This window comes from Struthio camelus, chromosome 9, assembly GCF_040807025.1.
Source record: "Struthio camelus isolate bStrCam1 chromosome 9, bStrCam1.hap1, whole genome shotgun sequence".
Taxonomy (NCBI): domain Eukaryota; kingdom Metazoa; phylum Chordata; class Aves; order Struthioniformes; family Struthionidae; genus Struthio; species Struthio camelus.
This window is the reverse complement of record NC_090950.1, coordinates 15,486,104-15,510,345: the sequence shown is the minus strand read 5'-3', so window position 1 is coordinate 15,510,345 and position 24,242 is coordinate 15,486,104. Positions and strand designations below refer to the sequence as shown.

The following is a 24,242-nucleotide window of genomic DNA, read 5'->3' as shown; positions in this document are numbered from 1 at the left end:
AGTGAACCTACTTAACCCTGAGACTACAGTTATTTGCTACACATGCCCTCACACATCAAAAATTGCTCTTGTCCAGCTCAGTTCATTAAAGCTGCAAACACTAAACTGGCATACAAGCTTTTCACAATTGGGGCCTGTATCAGGGCCATCTATACAGAGATCAATGTTTGGCTCTAAAGTGGTAATGGCAGCAATCTGCAAAGCTAAAAAACTGTAGCTGTGATTGTGGTAGGCAACTAATGGCTGTGGAGATACAAGTGTATGCTGAAGATTTGACCTGGCAGCGTCAGCTGGTATCTTAGTTGTCAGAGCTGCTGCAGTCGATACCTCTTACCTTGCGTACTGACAGCTAGTCAGCTGAATAATTTTGGCAACTCTAAAATTAAAATAGGTTCCTAATTTTATTTTTCTGTACCAAAACTGTTCTGTTGCTTTGGAGTAGTGTGTATAAATCCCTTAATGAGTCGGAGATAGATTTAATATATATCAAGCATAACTGCATAGCCAAAAATTTAATGATCTTCAGCACATCATAAAACTTCATTCTTTTGAAAAATGAGGAAAAAGAGAAGCAGACAATATATTGGTCACTGAAAAGGGGAATCAATTTGTATTTCTCTTTGAAGTCTTCTAGAAGTAAAAAGTACCACTTTCAGTGTTTAACACTGTGTTGCTGAGATACACTTTAAATAGTTATTTTGTATTTTTAATTTTAGTGCTAATCCAGAAGAATACAATTCCGTTGTGCAGAAACCGAGGCAAATACTCTGCCAGTTCATTGACAGAATTCTTACAGATGTAGATGTTGGTAAGCATTGCACCTCTTGCTTTTAAAATGATCATCTGTTTTGGGTTGTTGTTGTTTTTTCCTTTATGTAATTCCTGCTAAAAATAAGTTATATATGAGTTACAATTTCAACAAAAATTTAATAGCTGAATGACTATTATGACTTACTTAAAATAATCTATACGATAAAGTCTTTGCTGATGTGATATGAAGTAATGTGAGTCAAATGTATAACTGTTAGAAGAAGTAACTATGTGAAGTGCAGAGGCGTATGAGTATATATGCTCACAACATTAAAAATCTTGTGCTTTGCAAATTTATAAAGCACTCCTAACTGATAACTCTACAGATTTAATACCACATAATAATATTTTATGTAATAATTTTCTTCTTTCCCTGTTAAGTATGAACAAAATCTGTGAAGTTGCTGTGTCATGGTACTAATTCAGAAATCTGCCTTTCTTTTTTCAGTTGCTTTGGAGCTTATTAAGAAATCTGATTCACAGCCAAGTTCTGTAATGCTGCTTGATTTTATTCAACATATCATGAAATCTTCCCCTCTTATGTTTGTAAACATGGATGGAAATCAGGAGGAAACTGAATGCAGTTGCATTGGTGAGTTGGTTGAAAAATTTTATGTTGAAATTTGGTATTTACGTGATTTAAATTTTCTGCCCGTGGATCATGCAAATCTCCCTTTTCCCCGTTTTTGTTCTCTTGCAAGTTCAGCACTTCATGTTTATAAGTTAATCTTACGATATCCTTTTATAACTGTAAATTGATTTGCACTTGTGATAATGGAAACTTGTCGAGATATATACCAGGACAGAGTCTGACCTTATTCATTACTGTTGTGTAGTCATTAAGATACTGTCCAGTTCCTGTTGGAAAGGAACCCATAGTCATCCTGAACCCATAGTCATTTCCTAAGTCTTTTTTAAATATGCGGAAAATGTAGATGAAATGATACTTAGCCTGAAATCTTTTTGTTGTTGTTGTTGTGCCCTTTTTTTCCCCCACTTTCCCTCTTCTTCAAAGAGGTTTCCTGTCTCTGTGAAGGCATTCTGTTTATCAAGCCTAGATGCCTTTATCGCAAGGAGATTTATGGTTTTAGTGATGAGCAGCTTGTTTTTTTCCCAAGAAGGTGGCCTTAATATGAGCTTTTGTTTTTATCTTAAAAATTCTTTTACGTGTGCTCTTTCTTTTTTATTTTCCTAGAATTTAGTAATTGGATCATAACAAGGCTTCTCCGAATTGCTGCAACTCCAAATTGCTGTACGTTGCACAAGAACATCTGTGATGTCATCTGCTCTTTACTGCTACTATTTAAAATGAAGAGTTGTTCCATTTTTGAAGTACTAACAAAAGACTTGCTACAGCTTTTCCAAGATTTAATTTTCCTGCATGAAAGAGACACACAGAAGCATCTCTGGGGAGATATGCTGGTCTGGCCAGTGGCTGTAAAGAGATTTTTAAGCAATTCAAGTGACAATGTTGGATACTTAAGATTGGCACCGTTGCAGCTGATGGGCATGCCCAATGTAGAAAGTTTGGAAGTTATATTAATGTCTGTTCTGACAGACATTGCTGCAGATGTGTTTTTTGTAAGACAAGATATTATTCTGTGGGGGATAGGTTGCTCCTTGTTGGAGTATGGTAGTCCAAAAGTTAAAGCTTTGGCAATGAAATTTTTAATAAAATTAATTCATTTGGGAGGACCTCCAGAACAGCTGGCCAGTGTTTTCTTCAGAGTCTTTTTTGGAATTCTGCAGTCAATACTTGAAATGGATGCTGAAGAAACAGGACTCTTTGAAGAACCGCTCTTACTCTTGGTGAGGACGTTGTTGCCATTTGAAGCAGATTCTTACAGAAATATCGAACCTGTCTACTTGAATATGCTACTCGAGAAGCTCTGTGCGTTGTTTGAAGGTGATGTGTTCAGGTGTCTTCAGTCTGAAAAGCTAAAAGCTGCTTTTTGCCATATATTGCAATATTTTCTGGAGTTTGTTCCAGTTGGCTATGAATCTGCCTTGCAAGTAAGAAACGTCCATATCGGTACCATATGCAAAATTTTCGTGAATGCACTTGGTACTCAGGAAGAACAAGAGGTAGGTTAATTTTAAAAACTCTTTTTATCATGAGAACGGGTAATGCACAAAAACCTACATCTGTGGAAAGAAGAAATTCTAGGAATTATTGTTTTTGTTAGACAACTGGATTGATACTCTCAGCTGTTTCACGTGATTTTACAGGTTATAGCTCTTTGATAAGCTGGGTGTGTCTGGACCCTATTTTTCAGATGCGCTAAAGTAGCGAGAGGCTATGCGGGCACTATCGCGCTGTCTGTAATCATAGTATAGAATAAGGATGTCGCAGTAAAACTGGCTCAAACAAGGGGAGCTTAAATAATTTCACTTCATCTGAGTTGCTCTTTCTAACCATGTGCTTTTGGTCATATTTGTTGGGGGCAGGGAGACATAAAGGTTTAAGATTAAACAACGAGGTGTTGGTGTGCTGAGTCTTCTACTCCATACACCCACATCTGTATCCATCTAATGTCTCTTGAACTTGGGTCTACCTTGATGGCTTCAGTAGCCAGGAACAGTGGCAGGAATGGAGAAACTAATTCAATAATCCCAGCAGACAGCTGAACAAGCTGAATGAAAGAACCGGCATTAGCAATTATCCCTGATAGAAACTCAGGAAATGTCATTACTTATAAAAGCTTTCATCATGTAATTAAGACCATTAAGTGGAAGGGTTTTTTTGTTTGTTTGTTTTTTAAGAACTTTGTGACACTTTTGATATTTTAAGTCTTATATTTTTAAGTTAGAAACAATGTTATCATGTCTTTGGAAAGTAAGACGTAGTATTACTTCATCATGGTATTTCTGCTATTTGTCCATCCTAGTATCTGGTGAGTCCACTTTATACTGCACTAAAAACACAAACAGAAGAAATTGTTCAAGAGCTTCACCACCAAAACCAGCTAGAAACTTCTGATACTGATGGGTGGAGCAGCAGCAGTGATGAAGTTCCAGAGAAAAGACGACGACTAAGCCTACAAACAAAGCCTCCAAAGAGATCGCCTATACCAGTAATGTATGACGTGTATTCAGTAACCACTTTCATAGTAATTTGGCTAGTAAATAATAACCAGATGTCTTAACTTATTTTTGAAGCAGTTTTTCAGAGCAACCACATTGAATGATCTTCTCCCTGGGAAAAGACTGTTTGATATTTTGAGGAATCGGAATCGATAGATCATTTTTGATTAAGCCAGACTTTAAGGAGGCTGTTTTTTATTCTCAGCGTATTCAAGACATTATTTTACTTTCATTTCTACGCATTCTGAACAGAAAAGCCAGGAGAATACATATATATGATATGATAGAATCATATACTGTTACATTGGACCTTCTCAAAGCGGGTCTAGTTAGGTTGGTCAAGGCCTTGTCCAGTCAAGTTTTGAATATCCAAAGATGGCAATTCCACAGACTCTCTGGACCCTTGTTCCAGGGTTTTTGGTTTTTTTTTTTTTTTTCCTTAAATATGAGTTGAAGTTTTCTGTGTTCTTCCTTGTGTCCATTGCCTCTTCTCCTTCCACTGTGCACCTCTGAAAAGAGTCTGGCTGTGCCTTCTGTACAGCCTCCCGCTAGGTAGACAGCAGTAAGAGTTCCCGTTAGCCTCCTTTTCTTAAGGATGAACAAAGGCTCTCCTCTTACGTCTTGCGCTTCAGCCCCCTGGCCATCTTGAGCTTGCTCCAGCGTGTTGATATCTTTTTTTGTACTGGGGAGTCCAAAACTGGACACAGTACTTCGGATGTGGCCTCCTAAGTGCAGAACACCATTTATCAGCCTTTACTCCTGCTAATACAGAATCCTGCCCCATATGCAATTGAACTTCTTTGCAGCAAGGGCACGCTGCTCTCTTATGTTCCACTTTTCCACAGGTCCACCAGCTCATTTTCTGCAAAGCTGCTTCTCCTCCAGTCAGGCCTCAGCCTGTTCTCTTGCATGGGTTTATCCTGTGCCAGATGCAAGACTTTTCATTTGTCTTTATTGAATGAACTTCATGAAGCTCCTGTCAGCCCATTTTTCCAGCCAGTTGTGGCCCCTGTAAATAAGCAGCTCTCCTTTTATCCACAAAGCCAACTGCCTCATCATAGAAAAGAAGCAGGTTAGTCAGACACTCTTTGCTCTTGGTAAATCCATGCTGGCTGTTCCCAGTTACCTTCTTGTTCCTTATGTGGCTGGAACTAAGTTCAAGGGCTTGCTCTGTAACTTTCCCAGGGACTGAGGTTATACGCTGGCCAGCGTATAGTTCCTTGGATCTTCCCTCTTGCCCTTTTTGAGGATGAGGGTGTTATTTTGCTTTTTATAGTCGTCAGTCGACAACCACCCTTGTCACCATGACTTCCCAAGGATTATGGAGAACAGCCTTGTAATCTCATCAGCCAACTCCCTCGGGACCCTTGAGCGCATTCTGTCTGGTACCATGAACTTGTGTATGTCCAGCTGGCTTAAGTGATGCCTAGCTGTAACCATCTTTACGTTTGGTAGTGCTGTATTGCTACAGATTTTGCTAATAGGCTCAGGGAGCTGAGAGGCCATATGGCAGCTATTACCAGTGAAAGTCGAGACCGAAAAAAAATACATTGAGTACTTCACTCTTTTTCCATGTCCTTTATCAGTGTGTCCTCTGCCACAGTGAGCACATGTTTTCCTGAGCCTTCCTTAGCCTTTTGCTGCCAGTGTAAAATATGTATATGAATGTGTGTACGTGTATGTCTATGTGTATGTATGAATTGCAAAATTTCCTCTACTTTACAGTTTTTATGACCAATTTATACTCCGTTTAAACTCACACAGTCCTAACGCTTAATCCATATATACATATGTATAAAATATTTGCATGGAGATAGATATTGATATAAAAAATAAGGTGTTCATGCGCTCTTTACGCTCTTACGTACTTGAAAGATTATAATCCAGATCATTCTCTTTTGTTCCTTACTTGACTTGCCATCTAAACAAGCTATTAAAAATCATTTTTGGTTATGCCTTGTATCTGTAATAACACTTTTAGTGTGGAGTTATACCTTTATAGCCTTGCAGGTGCGTTTTGACTTGCCCTCATATGTGATTTCAGAACTAATAGTTTGCTCTTCCAAAGAGCACAAGTAAGCTAAAGCTCGAGCTGATACTTCCTTAACGCTGTAGTCTTGTATCCAAAATTGTGTGGCTCTATTTTCGTTACATTGATTTCTCATTTCTGAAAAAAGTGTATGTGTGAAAAATAATTAATACTGCTAATAGGCTCAATTAATTATTAATTAATATTGCTAATATTACAGACTTAGTCCTGTGAACATGAAATTGAAGAGCACACTATGGAATGCAGTTGCAAACAAAGCTGCATCCTTAATATTTCTTCTTGAGCAAGAAATTCTGACAGCGGATGTTCTTCAAGCTGTAGAAGGGATCGCTGTAATGCTGCGACTAGCTGCTTTGTGCATAGTTCATTGTTCTCCCCCGTGTTCTACCAGGTAAAGGTACCAAGGTGAAACAAAGGAGTTAATAGTTTCTTGTAATTGTTAGTTGTGATATATATAGATTACTTTAATACTTGTCCGTAAGTTTCAAAAGTCCTGTATAAGAGTTGCATTTTCACAGTAACTTTGCTTGTAATGTTAAATGCTTATACTCGGTTGCATTAATCGTGACTTCTTTTTTTTTTTTTTTTAAACAGTGTGGATTGTAAAGTAACTTATCCATGTAACTCTGACACTTCTAAGAATACTCCCAGCTCCTCAGATTCTGTGGTGAATATACAACTCACGTGGATTTCCTCTGATTTTGTCACAAGAGTAGTGAAGGTCTGCAGGAACCTGTTAGAGGCTGCTGCTCAAATTGTTAACCTAGAACAAGTGATTGACAGAATAGTGAAGATCTTCGATGCTTTGCTGTATGCACGAGGTGAGAAATTCTGTAAACTAACATGTCTTCTACTGGATGTGTAAACCAGAAATGCAGGTAAAACTGAAGTGGTTTGTTGTGGTGGATAAGTTGAAATTATAGATCTCTCTGAGATTATTAGAACTCAATTCCTATACAAAAATGGTTACATTAACAAAAAAAAGTGTGTTTTTCTCTGTATAGAGAGCTTCCTTTTTTTTTGAAACACAATTTATTAGTCTTCATTTTTCTGTACTTCTGTTGTTTCTTGTTCACGTAAAACCTGTATAGCAATAGTGAATATGCATAAGAAATTAACTTTGTAGGCAATGGTTTTAGCTACATTTCTTTTTAAAAGTAAGGCATGGTGCTTCTGTGAATGCATGTTTCACCCAAAGCTTTCAAATCTTCTGGCCAATTTCAGCAAAATTTGGCCTGCAGGTAGCATACTGAAAATATAAAGTGCATACGTGTTTTCACAAGGTAGCTAGTTGGATGGAGGACAGAGACTCTAAGACCAAGTGATACTGTGAGTTCAGCTTGCTAGATGTCATGGAGTCCACCTGAGATTCCTTGTACATATCCTGAAATGCCAAAGTTGTATTTGTTCAGATGCTCTTGAAAGTACATGCTGCCATTTGTTTCACGCAATTTTTATGTAACACTACATTATTATACCTCCTAAAATGTAGAATATCAACATGTGGGAGCGAGTATTGACACTGACCTTTGTTGATAGAAAAAATAACGTTCGGTAGCAAATCAAGAATGTAAGATGTGTATTTGTTTTGTAAGCTATATGGAACCATAAACTTTTTTTATTTTTGTTTTGTTTTTTTCCTAGTAAAAATTCCACTGAGTGATCAGATTCTTGATAACTTATGTGGAATGCTGTCTCTGCCCTGGATTTACAGCCACTCTGAGGATTCTTCTTTTAAGCCATCTGCTTTTGGGTATGATCCTCTACTTTTGAGTCAACAAACTGCCCGTAGCTTCTGTAAGTATGTTAAAGTATATAAAAACCAATATCTCTTTGGAGAAATTCTTTTATGTCTCAATTTTACCTTAAAGCAATTTAATCTTACTTTCTGTATCCTCTTAGATGATTAACATTATTAAATTTTTGAATATTGTGAATAATGAATATATAAATTTATTAATGAATATTATGAATAATGAATATACGAATTTACTGCCTTTTTTTTTTTTTTTTTTTTTTTTTTTTTACCTTCAGCACCTCAGACTCAGTCACACTGTGTGTTTCTTCTGTCTCTCTTCCCAACAAACGTACGTCTGGACTGGAGAAAATCCATTTATCATTGGGCACTACAAAGCCCTCATGAAGTAATTCGGGCTACCTGTGTTAAAGGATTCTCTGTCCTGCTTCATCCATCAAATGTGCCATCCTACAGTATGATTCCAAAAACTCTTTTGTATGTATCAATTTTGCTTTGCTTTTCTTCATGTGAGAAGAAGAAAGCTTTGTATGTAAAATATGTATTATGAGCACTGAAATAAATACTTATTTGTATTTCATTCAAAATTTAGTAGCTCTCAATTTGAGAGGTCATAAAAAGTATCAATGGGTAGGTATAAGTGAAGAAGTTTGGTAGAATAGCGTTCACTTACCATGTCCATCTGCAAGTTACTTCAATAGTTGAAGACTTCAGTCCTAAATAATAAATGTAAACTAACCAGGGGGAATGGGATCCTTTTGTCATTGAAATATCCATGACATTTGTCCATGTGTCTGTTAATGTTTTGAAACATTTCAGGTTTTTCTGCTTTTTGTATACCCGTCCTGCTCTCCTCTGTGCTACTGCTTCTAGTCTTAAGTTTCTTTGTAATATGCAAGACCCACAATGCACAGTGCTGTTTCATACACTTAAAAAAGCCTCAGAGTGATCTGAAAAGGAAAAAGATATTTTGGTGAGACAGATCCTTTAAATTGTCCTAATAATGTTCTCAGTATAGTTAGAGAATTCAGACAGTGTAGAAATGCAAACAGTTTATTAAAATGGTTTCATTTTTATTTTCATTTCAGAAATCAAATTGAAGATGAGTCTGAGCTAGTCAAGGAGGCTTGCGCTGCTATAGTTGGGCAATTAGCTTGCTGTCTTTCTGGTACATTCAGTGTAAGACCTTCCTTAGTGAACTCTGATATTAAGCATATTAATTACGATATCCTATGTAGCAGCCTTACTGTGACTTCAGCTCATGAAAAAACTTGCTCTGTACAAGCCTGTGTTTTCAAGCCATTTCTTAGCCTGCTTGAGAGCAACAAATCCAGTTCAGTAAAGCTAGGTATGTGACTTTACTTTTATTAACAGTTTGCACTTCTGTGCAAAATATTAATCCGCTACTGCTGTATCTGTTGATTACGTTACTCTGTATTGCTTTTTTGTAGCTGTAACAGTGCTTGACATCTTGTATTTCAGTTGATGTCAGTGCTAATGTTTGTTCTTATTTATATTCCTCTTAAACTAAGGTGGCTTAATCTTGATTTGTGCCTACATCTGGAAGTCTAATACTTCTAAAATCTGAGTTTTAAATAGCTTTTTAGTTTACCATTGTTTGCTCTTATGAGAAATGAGTGTGTGCTTTGTGGCTTACTTGCATCACTATTTTTTTTTTTATTTCAACAGATTCAAAAAAAAAACCCGAAAACCTAAAAGTGTCTTTTCCTTCCCTTCTCCAACCCATTCCTTTTAGCATTTATAGAAAATATACCTCATCTCTGCAAGCATCTGGACTTTAGCAGTGGCGAATCTAGTATAAAGGTTGTTATTGGATCTTTATTAAATCTAATGGAAGATCCAGACAAAGATGTAAGAGTGGCTTTTAGTGACTGCATAAAGAACATATTAGAATCCTTAGACTCTGAAGAAGGACTCATAAAAGAGGTGAATTCATATTTTTGTGTGTGTTTTTACTAGCTTAATATGACTTTATTTCACTGGTATTAGATACTTCAAAATGTTTTTTTTTTATTGTTTGTTTCTTTGTGTTCCAGCTCTTTGTTTCAAGAATGAAAGAAGCCTATACAAAAGCCAAAATATCAAGAAATAATGAGCTGAAGGATACCTTGATTCTCACAACAGGAGATATTGGAAGGTATTTCAGATGGTATTTTGAAAATTGAAAAGTATTGTCAGTTTGGAATACAGAGTAACTTTCTGTCCAAATGTAAATGTAAGCTTAAATGACTTACTTCAAGCTCAGTCCTCATCCAGAGTCCTTTGGAACTGTACTGAGCCTTGTTTCATATGGATTATCCCTCATAATTAATTATCTTTTTCTGTGCTTTTTAACGGCCAGTACAAGCAAGCTATTTAAAATACAGTGATAAGCTGTTTTGTATTATGGTAACTGTATATTCTTAAGTCATTTTATTAATATGATGATTTTTTTTCTTTCTCCCCTGCTCACTTTGTAAGGGCATCAAAAGGAGATTTGGTACCATTTGCCCTCTTGCATTTGTTGCACTGTTTGTTGTCCAAGTCAGCTTCTGTGGCTGGAGCAGCATATACAGAAATTCGATCCCTTGCAGCAGCTAAATCGATAAAACTTCAAGCTTTTTTCAGTCAGTACAAGAAGCCTATCTGTCAGGTAAAAAGAAGAGAGTTGATGACTTGCGTAGACATATATTTGAATTCTTTTTTTGTGTATTTAATTTTTATCTTTATACTATAATTTTCAAAAAAGCGTTGCACAAAATGAAATGCTGAAATAGAGGAACTACATAATTTTTTGCATCGTATGGCACGATGGTCGTAGGAGGCTAAGACTTAAGACTGGAACTGAAAATGCCCTTTGTTACAGGGATAACACTGCAGTGATTGATTTGGGTTTTTGTTCTACCTCTTACCTAAACAGAAGTTCTGTTTAAAATTTGGAAAAAATCTTTTTAAAATAATTTTCTAATCTTTGATAAGGTTTGAATTGTGTGCCATGTCTGAGTCTAAGTTTGCAAAATAAAAGGCAGTCATGCAGTAGATGATAATCCAGTTAGATCCACGATTGTTACTTTGGGATGGATGTGCAATAAATGAGAGAGGAAAAACAGATGCACAGAAAGAGAAGTGAAATTTCTGTATTTATTTTTAGGGAGTAAAAAAGGGGAAAATCATATAAAAAAAATTATTTCTTCGTGCTTAGTTTCTAGTAGAATCGCTGCACTCCAGCCAGATGGCAGTACTGAATGCTCCGTGCCAGGGTAATGAGCTACAGAAACAAGAAGCTGCTCACCAGAGAGAAATGGCTCTGGACACGTTATCTGAGATCGCCAATGTATTTGATTTTCCAGACCTCAATCGCTTTCTCTCAGTAAGTTGATCATTCCTTTTTACTTTGATTTTTTGTATGCTTGTAAATTTTTATTTTAGTCTGCCATTTTTCTCTGAACATCAGATGGGAATTTTTGTTCTAGTTGCTATTGTTTACTAGAATTAGAATAATTTGGAATTGCTGCAACTAGGAGTACAAGTCAGGAGGAACACATTTATGAAGGAATTAGTTGTGGCTACAGCGCTAGAAGTACGATGGGTAATGAGCTATCCAAGGTCTAGAATACTCACTGAATACCTCTAGCCTAGTGATTTAGTGCCCTGAAGAGGTTCTTTCTAAGGTGTGGTTTTGCTTTGTCTGCTTTTTCCTTTTTCAGTTGAGGAAAGCCACCGTTCTGTGAACAGATCACTCCTTGATCTGGTTAGATATCTGTGGGATTTGAAGTCAAAGTAGCTCATATATGTTCTTCTCATACTTGTATTGGTAGATGGGGAACGTGTAGTTAAGTGAGCAGTGTTCTAGTTGACTGGTAGGTGGTTTTCAGGGTTTGGGGTTTTATTTTAAGATTTCCTTTTGTGGAGAATCTAGATGGACAAAAAACATTAGCTCACCTTTTATTTGGATGTTTCGCTTAGTATTCGTTAGATGAAGCACCTTCCTGAAATAATTATTTTTATTTTAGTTGCATTCCTGACTGGGTGTTTCCAGCTCAGTAAAGTTCTTCTTACCTAAGCCTATGAACATAAATGTGTATTGTCATACCGACACAAAGGGAACAAAACCAAACCCTGGATTTTGGGCTTCTTGGGTTTTTGTTTTATTTTTTTTCCAATAAGTGTTCTTAATTTACTAGCGGACCCTACAAGTTTTGCTGCCCGACCTGGCAGCCAAGGCCAGTCCTGCAGCCTCGATGCTCATTCGAACCATAGCAAAACAGCTGAATGTAAACCGAAGAGAGATTTTAATCAACAACTTCAAATACATCTTCTCTCACTTGGTCTGTTCCTGCTCAAAGGATGAGCTTGAGCGAGCACTTCATTACCTCAAGGTAAATTGGCATTTGCTATCTTATACGTGCAGATTAGAAGCAACAATAGATGAATAATGAGCTTCTTTCCTCCTGTGTTATGTTAGTTAAGGTATTGCAAAAAAATAGATGGGGCTTTTATATATACAGAATTCTTTTTTTTTTTTTTTTTTTTTTTTTAAATAATCAGTTCCGTTGGCTCTGAGAAAGTATAGAAAGATTTTTCCTGTGTTCAGAGTTCCAAAGACTTGAATTATCTGTTGAGCTGACCGGAAGTTTTCTCTTTGGTTCTTAAGGTCAGTCAACCTCAGTACAGTGCTTCCTGTATCTTGGTGTACTAATTTGACTGATGAAACTAAGACTTGGTTTCTATTTGATATTCGATTACAGAATGAGACCGAGATAGAGCTGGGTAGCTTGCTGAGACAGGACTACCAGGGACTGCATAATGAATTATTGCTACGTATAGGAGAGCACTATCAACAGGTCTTCAATGGTTTGTCAATATTGGCTTCATTTGCATCTCATGATGATCCCTATCAAGGACCTAGAGAAATAACATCACCTGAGCAAATGGTAAGGAGATCAAAATATTTGTGTTGGTTTTTGTTCAGTAATTTTTCCCCCCCCATTCTGAATGTGTACTGTACTTGGAACATCACGTACAAATCCCAGCTGAAGCAAATAGGAGAAGAAAGGCTAGTGCTTCATGTCTCGCTCTAATTTCCTATCTAGCATTCCTGTATTAGGATATATATCCAAGTATGTGTTAGAAAAATGAGAAAGATGCAGCCTAATGGAATGCCCTTCATAAAGAAGTGGTAGTAGAAGGGTTTCTCTGAATGCTGATACTTCTGAAGAAGTAATGTATGTATTTGGGATTCTTCTCATTTGTCTTTCAGAAGTAGCACTTAATCATTGCTATTTCGTATCTTAAGCTTAGAAGCATGTTAATACTAACATTATTTGGTTTTTACTTTTTTTCAGGCTGATTATCTGCAACCTAAATTGCTTGGTATTTTGGCTTTTTTTAACATGCAGTTGTTGAGTTCCAGTGTTGGCATTGAGGATAAAAAAATGGTGAGTCAACCTGATCTTGAATATTAAAGCAAAGATAAGCAAGGACTGTTTTGATGTTCCAGACTTGCTTATGTGATTGTGCTACCGTCCTTGAGGTCTCAAAGATATTAAGGTTCCCATGTGATTTTTTTGTAAGCTGATAGTCCAACTGGGAAAAAGACTTCAGAACTTAATTTTTTCTCTTTACTGGTCGGCTAACGTACGTAATTCAGTCAAACGAGGTTTATGTCACCTCTCACTCAGCCAGTAATTATAGAGGGGGAGTCAGAGTATGTTTTGTGTGCATGGAAGAAATGAAGTGGAGAACGAGGGGATATGGGAGGAAACTGGAGTTACTATGGGGAGAAACGTTATAAGGGAATTAGAGGACAAAGCTAAAATTACTACTGTAATTTTACTACTGTAGAAATATGAAGGAGCTTAAGATAAAAATCCAGGGGAGAATAGGCTTTCTTAGTTTTGCTTCTCACAGAACAGCTTCTTTGAGCTTTACAATAGGGAGCCTTGCCGAAATTAGAGCTTACTTCTTGATTTGAGCCTGAAAAAGTCGGAAAATGCTGCTCTGTTGAGGCAGTGTACTTCTAACAGCAAGGTAGGCCTTTAGCCGCCTCACAGAGGTAGTGCAGATGATTTCTGTAACTTAGAATTAGAACCGACCTAACTTTTACCTAGACAGATTGTATTTTCTCTGCGTGTTCTCTTCCAAGGTCTTTCAACATGAATATAGGAGAAGCAAACGCTCTTGTTTTGCTAGCCCCATGTCCCTGCTTTTTGAATGTCTTTTTGTATAACACTTCTGCTGCTGTATCTGTTATTGTTTCTACTTTTTTGTGTTCTGGTTTTTGTTCTTTGCAAGTGTCTCCTTCCATGACCTTTCCTCAAGCTCAGATTTCTTCCTGTGTCACGGATGCATCACGTTGGACATTCTCGTGCCTTGTTAGATCGGATCTAAGTGTGACTGAAATATCTGCTGCTTTTTCTTGTGTCTCAATATTACTCTTCTGCCTTTTCATCATTCCCATTGACACCTGTGCTATTACTTGCTCCCTGGAGCTTACCAAATGCTTCTGCTGTAGGTTGTATGCCATTTCTCTTGTTTCTAAATACAGGTTTATTGGTGTATTTTCCTCTGTATCTTCAAAACCTGCCCCTTCCTACTTCTGAAGTAGGACATGTAGACAACCACGTAGACTTCTGTAACCATAAACTCCTCTGGTGTCTCCAGTTCTTTCTTCTTTAATCTATCAACATGCTCCAGCTTAAATAACTTCCTTATTGTTACAATCCTGTCGCTCCAGCCCCCTTTTCATTTATTTTTTTTTTTTTCCTGCTAATCTACACATCCTTTACTGAAGTACCAAACTGAGCGTGTTTTTGCTGGAGACTGTTAAACCAATGCATTGTATTTTGGGATAGACGGAAAGCACATCTTCATTACCTCACCTAGCTTATAGGGTATGATCTGTTAAGCCAGGGTAGCCTAGTTGTGTTAGAATATATGCTTGTATCTTAACTTACTGAGTACCTACTTCATTCAAATAATTTTTTTTTCTGTATCCGTATAGGCCTTAAACAGTCTTATGTCTTTAATGAAGCTTATGGGTCCCAAACACATCAGTTCAGTAAGAGTGAAGATGATGACTACACTGAGAACAGGCCTAAGATACAAGGATGACTTTCCAGAACTGTGTTGCAGGTGAACTGACAATATATCCAAATTTTAATATCTGCCGCTTCTGCCCTTGAACACGACCTGATTTTTAGACAATGCCCTAAAGCACAGAGCTGAAATAATTTAAAATGTTTCTCATGACTCACTGAGAATGTCTTTATACTGAGAAGAATCATCACTTATTATTATTTTGTTGTCTCTTCTTGTTTAGAGCCTGGGATTGTTTTGTTCGAAGCCTGGACCATTCTTATCTTGGCTCTCTACTTAGTCATGTGATAGTAGCATTATTGCCTCTTATACATACCCAGCCAAAGGAAACTACAGCCATATTTTACTTTCTCATAGTTGAGAACAGGTACTGTACAAAACGTTTTCAGTTACATGGATTCTTAAGTGCGGTAATAAGAATGGGGATAACCTTAACTTAAAGTTGCCCAGAACCGGTGAGAGAATCTCTTCTTTTTTTCTGCAAAGTATTAAGTTGTTTATAAAGTTTCTACTTCTCCAAACTGCAACGAGATTTTGAAAATTGACAAACAAGACCCTCATCCAAAAAGATGTCTTTATACTGCCTCAGAAGAAGTATATGAAGAGTTGGCCAAGTTACAACCTATTCAAACTGCTTTTCTTTTCTGCTCTTGAACTTGTTTTCAGATTCTGTGTTTTTTCCATTAGAATCACCTCTGATTTGCCTGTACAGGCCACGCAAACAGGGTAACAATGATTGCTGACGTTTGCTCTAAGCACTACTTATTTTTCTTTGGAAATTGAGGCTAGAGAGAAGTATACGGAGTTGGAAATAGGGAGGAAGTTAGTTATTTTATTTGTTTGTTTCACTAAGCAGAGTCGGAACCTTTGTTCTTCCAGTTACTACATTTTACTATTTTCTTTTGATGATTTTTTTTTTTTTAAGATTTTTCTTGTCCAATTCATGTTTGCTATATTCTTTGTAATATTTTTTTGTAACTACTAGGGATGCAGTGCGAGACTTTTTACATGAAATATACTTTCTGCCTGACCTTCCCGAACTAAAAGAAATTCAGGTAGTCCTTCAGGAATATAGAAAGGTACAGCATTTATTTTTTTTTTTTCTTATGCATCAAATGAATTAATGACAATTGAGAATACATATAAAGTTTATTGTCGAATTATGCAGTGGAAATAGTTTTTGTCTGTTGTTTCAGCAAAATGGAATTTGTGTGTAACAGGAAGACCTTGAAGCAGGTTCTTATCCTTCTTTAGGGGTTGAAGTGTGCTCACATTTAACACTCCTGTTTCTATAATATCTTCTGAACCCCTGACTTTTTATCTTTTTAATCTTATTTTTAATCTTATATAATCTTAATTTTTAATCTTTAATCTCTTTAAGGCTGAAGAGGAGTATAGTATTAGCTTTGGCAATGAATGTATTGCAAGAGAAACTACTTGTAATTTGATCCCTCTTCTGTATTCTCTTTGAAAGTGACTTAAGTCTGCCTACTTTTCAGGAATATCGTATAGTTCCTTTCTCTTGCTTACCTACAGAAGGGTTAGGAAATAGGTGGGAAGTAGCAATTATTTAATAGGGATGAGGTAACAAAAGTAAAAATTAACTTAATAATTCTAGATACTGAGGTGCTCAAAGCAAATTTTTCATTTTCTTCTCATTAGAAATTATAAACAAAACTATAAATATATCACCTCTTTGAGGAAAATATTTTTTAAAGTGGCAAAATTGTGGTATGTGGATATAGGTGAGACGGTAGATACAAAGGAGAACACATATGAACATGTACCTTTCTATTCTTTGAAATACTGCTTAACTCTGTTCCTGTTGTGGTTAACTTGAACTTTTTATATCGTATTTTGTTCAGGAATCCTCCAAAAGCACGGACTTGCAGACAACACTGCAGCTATCCATGAGAGCTATTCAGCATGAGAATGTGGATGTTCGTATCCATGCACTTACCAGCCTGAAAGAAACGTTATATAGAAATCAGGTATAGAAAGCCGGTTTGAATAGAGTTGAAAATGAATCAAAGTAGTATCTGGACCAATAGTCTAAAATGTCATACTGCTTCTGAGTGTGCTTTTTTTTTTTTTTTTTTTTTTTTTTGCTTTGATGGCATGAACTGTTCTACCCTCCTTAACTTATTAGTTTCTTCATATAACGAAGAGATGTGATTCTTTTTCATCCTATATCTCTTCATAATTGGACTTTCAAATCCTTCTTTGATACCTGTTTGATGCTGATTCCGCAAAGATACTGTTAACGAACATTTTCTATCTGTCTCAACGCTGAGGGAAGGTGTATCTAATAAGTCCATTTCAGCAATCTGGTCTGTGTTTTTGTTCTCTGATAGAGCACGTATGACTTTTGCATCAGCAGACTTGCACGCTAGAGCTTGTGGTTTTTGTGCAAAAATAATACATGAGTTCCTTAAGAATTAAGACCTATATGACCACCTCATACCTTTCTTTTTTTCCTTCCTTTGTCTTCCATCCTCCAAATTTTGAGTCGGTTGATCTAGTTAAATAATTTGATAGCCAGGTAAAAGTTGCAAATATGCTATGTTTTACAAATATGTGCAGTTATTAGCACAGAGGGGTGCATGTGAGCTGTAAAAATACTTGTCCCCTTATTAGCTAAAACATTGTGACACAGTCACACTCATTCAGAAATTACAGAATTCCCAAATAAAAGAAGAGTCATTGTGTATATTTCCTGCCTATCAGCAATTCTTGCAGCTCAGGTTAGCAAAATCTTGCAATATCTTCCTGAGTTGGAAGGCTGACAAGAAAAGTGGGGGAAATCAAACGTGGTTAGTTGCAAAGCTTATGGAGCTACTCGCTATATTATGTTGGCTATGTTTCAGATTTTCCTTAAACCTAACAATAGCAAACATCTTCCCGTTATTAAAGGGATGTTTTTCTGTATTTGGACTAAATGTGAGAGCAGAGGATAAAATTTGGGTCAAAATAAGAAAGAAAGGATTTGAGGAAGTCATGGGCTGTGCAGGATCAAGAGTGAAGAAATGGGTAATAAATGGAAAATAATACACTTACAAATGGCAATGAAACCAGAAGGTAGGACAACAGCTGAATAAAAAAAAAAATCAAGAGGATGCATCAGAACACAGGGACAAGATGGACAGATAAACGGAAAAAGAAAGCTTAGAAAAGAGGAGAGATGCTTGGTAAGAGGACAAGCAAAGAAAATGAAGTTGTTAGAGATGCGTATGATGATGAAAGGCAATACTGGCCATTAGGGCGTTACTAATTGAGGCTCAAATCCCTCATCTTTATTCACGAGTGCAGCCCTTTCTATGGGAACAAGCAATACAGGGAAACCAAAAGACAACGTTTCAATGACTATCCTAAAGTCCTGGGCAAATGAAATACGAAGTAAGAGTGAGTTACAGTTGTAAAATTTCTGACGTGACTTATTGTTAACATGGTTATAGAAAACTGATCTTTATTTTTCAACTTCCTAGGAAAAATTGATAAAGTATGTAACAGACAGTGAAACTGTGGAGCCAGTCATCTCCCAGTTGGTAACTGTACTTTTAATCGGCTGCCAAGATGCAAATTCTCAAGCCCGACTGCTTTGTGGAGAATGTTTAGGCGAGCTGGGAGCCATAGACCCTGGCAGGCTGGATTTTTCAACAAGTGAAACTCAAGGAAAACATTTTACATTTGTGGTAAGGAGCGTTGCTGTAGTGTCTTGTTTACCATTACATTTTTTTAAAAGTACTTTAGGCCCTTTGTTTTCTCTGCTTTCTCTTCTAAATGGGTTTGGAGACAGGCTTCAAAGTGATTATCAGGATATTAAAGATACAGCTATTACTCTGTTCCTTGTAATAAAATTGGCATTTTGTTTGTGCCTGAGGCTGGTGTGGAGGATCCAAATTTTGCCTATGGATTATTAATGGAACTGACCAGAGCGTTCCTTGCTTACGCTGATAACGTTCGTGCTCAAGATTCTGCAGCATATGCCATTCAGGTAAGGTTCATGGTTAAGAGCCTCTGTTTTTCTTCCTGAATTATTTCCTGTCACACTGGAAATAGTTCCTGAACACAGAATTATGCAGTATAAAAGTACATTTTGAGGTATATGTTTATATAGTTGAAATCTTCTCTTATGCAATTCTAAAATCCAAGGTAAAAGGTGATTCAAGATAGTGAACATGTTGTGGTGTTTATTTTGAACTCCTCAGCTCTAGCTTGCCCATTAGAATTCTGGGGAGTTGTCAAATAAAAGACAAGAATATTTTTGTTTGCTTTGTATCCTGCTTATTCCAGGAGAGATCTGATCTTCAAGCACAACTTGAACAGTAGGACTCTATATACGGGAAGACAATGCCAGCTAAAACGTGTTATTTGAAATGTTAAGCAAATTGACATTCTACAGAAATTAATGCTAGACTAACTTTTAATAGCTGATCCGTTTGATTCTCGAGGAATGTGTATTTATTTAGTCGCCTAGGATTCTCCTGCTTTATGGACATGATAATAAGAGATAAGTGAAATGCAGTTCATCATCATTAATATATATATTTAGTAAAGAAAGGAGAAGAGCTGTATTCGGGAAGGAGTTAACAGCCTATTCTAATTTTCAGGCTAAAATGTTCTGTCCTGATTTGCTAACTTTAAGCTTTTTTTGTTGTTGTTGATGTTTAATATCTTTGTGAAAAGTTCATCAGAGTTTACTTGCTTCAGGAGAAAGTTACTTGCCCCATGTAGTCAGTGAGCTAAGGTTTAAATAGCATAAGGAAGAATCAGGTCAGCTTCTAGTCCTGGCTTATTGGCAGATGTGAGGAATGTGGGATAACGTTGTCCAAACATCAAGTGGAGAATCTGGGGCCGGTAATACTTAGCTGAAATCAGCCCTGTCTAGTGATAGGAGATAATAATATTGGATGAAAGTTAAGCAGTTACAGTTTCAGAATTAACCACTGTGTAATTTGTATGTCATTATTTAGCTATATACACCGATTTTCTCTATAATTATGGTCGTGATCTATTTTCAGTGCTAACTGGTTCATGTAAACTATATCTTTTTAGGAGTTATTGTCCATCTATGACTGCAGAGAGACAAACGCTGACTGTCCAGGCTCCAGGCTTTGGAGGAGGTTTCCTGAGCACGTGCAGGAAATCTTGGAACCTCACTTAAATACAAGGTATGTGACAAATTACCCAATTTACTTTTATTACAGCTTTCAAAGCATTTTTTTCTCCAGGTTAGTGATACTTAATTTATTTTTGTGGTTGCTACTATTCTGTGAAGAGCGGTATTTGAGAAATCAAATAAGGCGTCTGTATGTAAAGTTGAGTTAGCACTTCCTTGAATAATGTAAATAATGTATGAATTTAACAGGAGCAAAATTCTGAGCTCAAGCTCAGCCCAGGACTCCCTGTTTGTCTTTAGAGCATTGTCTTAAACAATGTTCTGAAGTTACTCTTCTCTATATTTTCCTTTATTTGTACAAACTCATGCGAGGTTTTGAGTTTGAACACAAATCTATTAACATCCCTTTACTGCTACCCTTTATAGAAGTAGAAGGAACTCACGGGGTTTTCGTTTGGGTTGGTGTTGGATTTGTTGGATTTTTTTTTTTTTTAATGGAATTAATGATAAAATGGTGTGAAGAAAATCTCGGATTATGTATACGTTTTAATTTTAAGCAATGAACACTGTTTCCTTTCTGTTTCCTCATGAACATTTTCATGCTCATAGTTTTACCTTTTTAAACAACAAACTCTTTGTCCTTTTTTGGTTTTCATATACGTTCTGGGTTTTTTCAGTCAAAATATATCAATCAAATATTTTTCAAACTGCATTTTTAAGATTGATTTGAACAGCAGTTCCAGTGTACTTAAAAGTACTGGTAGCATGTTAGGTTGTTGGTATTTCATGTGTGATTTCAAGAATCTCTAGAGTAAAAATGTGTTCCATTTGGCTAATGAAAGTGTTGTGTTAATCTCTTAAAAACAAACATAGTAAATTCAGAAGATAACCCCAATGGGATTCCAGTTCAAGCACTGACTGATTCCTTGCTATTGTTTCTTATTACAAGATAATGTTTTACTAAATGGGGATTTTAAAATTACAGGTACAAGAGCTATCAAAAAAGTGTAAATTGGTCTAAGATGAAGAAGCCAATTTACTTAAGCAAATTAGGTGATAATTTTGCAGAATGGTCAGCAACTTGGGCAGGTTATCTTATAACAAAGGTAAGAGAGTAAATCTGCTGTGTACCTTTGTATATGCAACACAATTCTTTAATCTAATTTCAGTCTCTGAAAGTCAGAGACGGATGGGCGAGTATGCCTTTTCTCTGTAGGGCCTGTTATAGCACATACTATATAGACTTCTTGCATCATCCAGGTAACCATGCACCTTCCTTGTCCTTTCCCACCTGCCCCAGAATTGCTGCTCCTTGGCTAAACTGTACCAGACAGTGTTAAAGCCAAAAGTCTAGGAAGTCCACCTTGTGCTCTTATTTTGCTGAAGGCACTGACAAATGCTTCTGAAAAATTATCTGAAATGCTTCTGTAAAACCTTAAATTTTTTATCTTCTCGGAAGTCTTTGAAAGATTTCTTTTGTTTCCCCATTGCTCCATAGTCCAAGCACATGACAAGAACTTTGTTTCTCTCTGTTTTACTTCCTTCCCTTTTTCCTGCGGTCCAACACCCAAGTGACACACTGAAAATTTCACTTCTAAGTTACCTACTTTCACAAGTTAATTTAATCACGTTAGTTCGCTGGCTACGCTCGCCTCTCTCCATTTCAGACAGAAGCACTGCATGTGTTTATAATTTCTTTCTTTTTGCATTCTTTTACGGACAGAAGAACGGTTGAGCGCAAAAGGAGACTCTTAGCCTAACGCTTTTCTCTGGCCAGTGCAAGTTCACAGTGGTGGGGAAAACGTGAAAAAGTGGAATGTGGTGGCAATGCTTATCTGTCTTTTTATATCAGGAATTCAGTGTGTATAGGCAGCTACCATCTCGCGTCCCTGTCACTGGGGAAACCAGTGTCTTAAATTCTCTTACATCAAATAATTCTATATTTGTCAACAAAAAGAAGTTTATTAATTGTTAACACGTTTGCACAAAACACTTCTTTAATTATGCTTTCCATGGTAATGCTATTTTTCTTACAGGTGCGGCATGATCTTGCCAGAAAAGTTTTCAATTGCTGCAGTATTATGATGAAGAATGACTATAAAGTAACAATTTACCTGCTTCCACACATCCTTGTGTATGTTTTGTTGGGATGCAGTCAGGAGGATCAACAAGAGGTGAGATGTATAAGAAGGAGCTGTCCTACGTAAGCATATTCAGGAGCTGTTCTTCCTAAGAGCTGTTCAGCTCAGCAGAATTACGGCAGTCCTGTATGAACAAATTGTGTAGTTGTTAAACACTTCTCTTTCTGTATTAATAGCATACATTTTCAGCCAGGATTGTGACTATATTCATGCAAGTTGGTATTCAAATGTTTTTCTGTGCTTTTCCATCAATTTCTTCTTAGTATTTCAGTAGGGCCTAGGAAGAGAGAGATTCTGCAGTTAATTATGACTGCAATAATATCAGGAGCTAGAGGTCCTCCTTCAGCTACAAAATCCATGCAGAGCAGGGTTCATAGAAGTCTTGTAGCAGAGCAGAGGTAGGAGAGGAGGGAGTGATCCAGGAACTGGTTTTTCTTCAGTTTGCTTTAGCAGATGTTGAAGAGAATGAAAAGAAATAGGTTACATTCCATTGATTTGAAATTTGCACGGTTAAGATATCTGCACTCAAACGTTCTGGGTATGGAAGTGGGGTTAGGTGTATGATGGTTTTTCCTGTGTGAATGAGTACCTCCACCTAAGTGTCTGTTACATATGTTAACTCATAGCCCATAGACTGAAATGAATGGGAGGCAAGTCTTTCAGCACGGTGTTTATTTAAATAGAAGCAAAAAGTAGATCTGCTATAAGGTAACCAGTAGTTGATTTGACTCTTGCAAACCGTGAAGTGTTATATTCACAGCAGAAGTGCAGTAACGTTCATTGTGTTTTGAAGCCTAAACTGTGCAATGGTCGTGATGCTTTTCTGAATCCAGTTGTGTGCTTTTCAAAGACTTTTCTCTCTGTATTAGGGGATTATCTTCTGACAGTGACTACTACTTGGTTTGACATTTCTTCCTGTTAAGATTATGGGACCAACAGAGGTTGGAAATCAACCCCGAATTTTTAAAATATACAGTTAAAATGTCTAGTATTTTAGTTTTTTGATTGTTGGGTTAATTGCTGTTTCCTACTATTTTGATGCCTGCGTGACACTTGCATCTTTTATGGTTGTAATGTTTGTGTAGGTTTATGCAGAGATTATGGCTGTTCTGAAACATGATGACCTGTGTACTAGGAGACTTCAAGATAGTGCCTCTGATCTAAGTCAGCTGAGCATGCAGACAGTGTTTTCTATGCTTGATCATCTAACTCAGTGGGCTAGACATAAGTTTCAAATGCTTATTGCTGAGAAAAATACTTGCAAGTCTAACAAAGACAGAGGTGATCTAAAAAGTGAGTAATGCTTGTTGTATTTAAAGTGTTATTTGCATTCCTCAAGTATTTAAACGTGCCACTAACGTGTCACTGCATGTTAGTCTACTTTATGATTTCTTACTGTCATAGTAATTTCCCCTCTAGCAAATCTCACTGTTTTTAATGGTTATTTTAAGAAATTTAGAGTCAAGATAAAAAAGAAATGTTAATTTTCTGAGGGTTTTCTAAAAGTTCAGTTTAACATATACTTTGCTATCTTGAACAATGTAAAAAGTGTTCAGCAGTATTATTTTAAAGAAATTCTTTTTGACAAAAGAGAGAAATTTGTTCTTAAATCAGTCAGTTTATCTCACTAAACTGGAAAATGAATTAACTGAATTTTGATACATAGGATTCTTTCATAAATAAAACTTGAATGATGAACTTTTAAACTGGTTTTATTCTATAGCATCGAGTGAAGACTGTGGAGAATATCAAAACGTGACACGTTTTCTAGACCTCATACCTCAGGATACACTAGCTGTGGCTTCGTTTCGCTCTAAGGCATACACAAGGGCTGTGATGCACTTTGAATCATTCATCACGGAGAAGAAACAAAATATTCAGGAGCATCTTGGATTTCTTCAGGTTCTGAAGTCATTTGTCGATTTATGGGGTTTTTTTTTTCTTATCTAATTTTAAAATGAGAAAAGACATAGGTGAACCAAGTTCAACTCTGTTAAATCCCCTTTTGAGAAGGGAAGAAGAGAAGAGATGTAGTCAGGCTTTTGATGTTTGAAATAAGTGTCTGGTTGTCTGACTTTCAGCAATATGTAGTACCTTCCCCTTGCTTGACAGGCTTGTTGATACGAAAAGGAAGGAGGAACTCTCTAGTATATAAGAGAAGATTGTAAAATCCTGAAGTTAAAT

The 24,242-nt window shown here is 36.6% G+C and overlaps 1 protein-coding gene across 1 annotated transcript in view; it reads left to right on the top strand.

Moving 5' to 3' along the window:
* The window catches only part of ATR (ATR serine/threonine kinase), a 45,061-nt gene that overhangs the window by 1,141 nt on the left and 19,678 nt on the right, over positions 1–24,242 (top strand). The window contains exons 2-28 of the mRNA XM_068953994.1: positions 717–808; positions 1,259–1,402; positions 2,006–2,895; positions 3,699–3,889; positions 6,144–6,335; positions 6,539–6,765; positions 7,589–7,741; positions 7,979–8,177; positions 8,789–9,048; positions 9,457–9,647; positions 9,758–9,858; positions 10,182–10,353; positions 10,903–11,070; positions 11,885–12,079; positions 12,449–12,634; positions 13,046–13,138; positions 14,704–14,834; positions 15,022–15,165; positions 15,784–15,877; positions 16,664–16,789; positions 18,284–18,490; positions 18,679–18,792; positions 19,854–19,969; positions 20,903–21,023; positions 21,954–22,091; positions 23,144–23,351; positions 23,782–23,960. Coding sequence (XP_068810095.1) covers positions 717–808; positions 1,259–1,402; positions 2,006–2,895; positions 3,699–3,889; positions 6,144–6,335; positions 6,539–6,765; positions 7,589–7,741; positions 7,979–8,177; positions 8,789–9,048; positions 9,457–9,647; positions 9,758–9,858; positions 10,182–10,353; positions 10,903–11,070; positions 11,885–12,079; positions 12,449–12,634; positions 13,046–13,138; positions 14,704–14,834; positions 15,022–15,165; positions 15,784–15,877; positions 16,664–16,789; positions 18,284–18,490; positions 18,679–18,792; positions 19,854–19,969; positions 20,903–21,023; positions 21,954–22,091; positions 23,144–23,351; positions 23,782–23,960 — 5,032 coding nt within the window. The remainder of the gene's footprint in view (positions 1–716; positions 809–1,258; positions 1,403–2,005; positions 2,896–3,698; positions 3,890–6,143; positions 6,336–6,538; positions 6,766–7,588; positions 7,742–7,978; positions 8,178–8,788; positions 9,049–9,456; positions 9,648–9,757; positions 9,859–10,181; positions 10,354–10,902; positions 11,071–11,884; positions 12,080–12,448; positions 12,635–13,045; positions 13,139–14,703; positions 14,835–15,021; positions 15,166–15,783; positions 15,878–16,663; positions 16,790–18,283; positions 18,491–18,678; positions 18,793–19,853; positions 19,970–20,902; positions 21,024–21,953; positions 22,092–23,143; positions 23,352–23,781; positions 23,961–24,242) is intronic.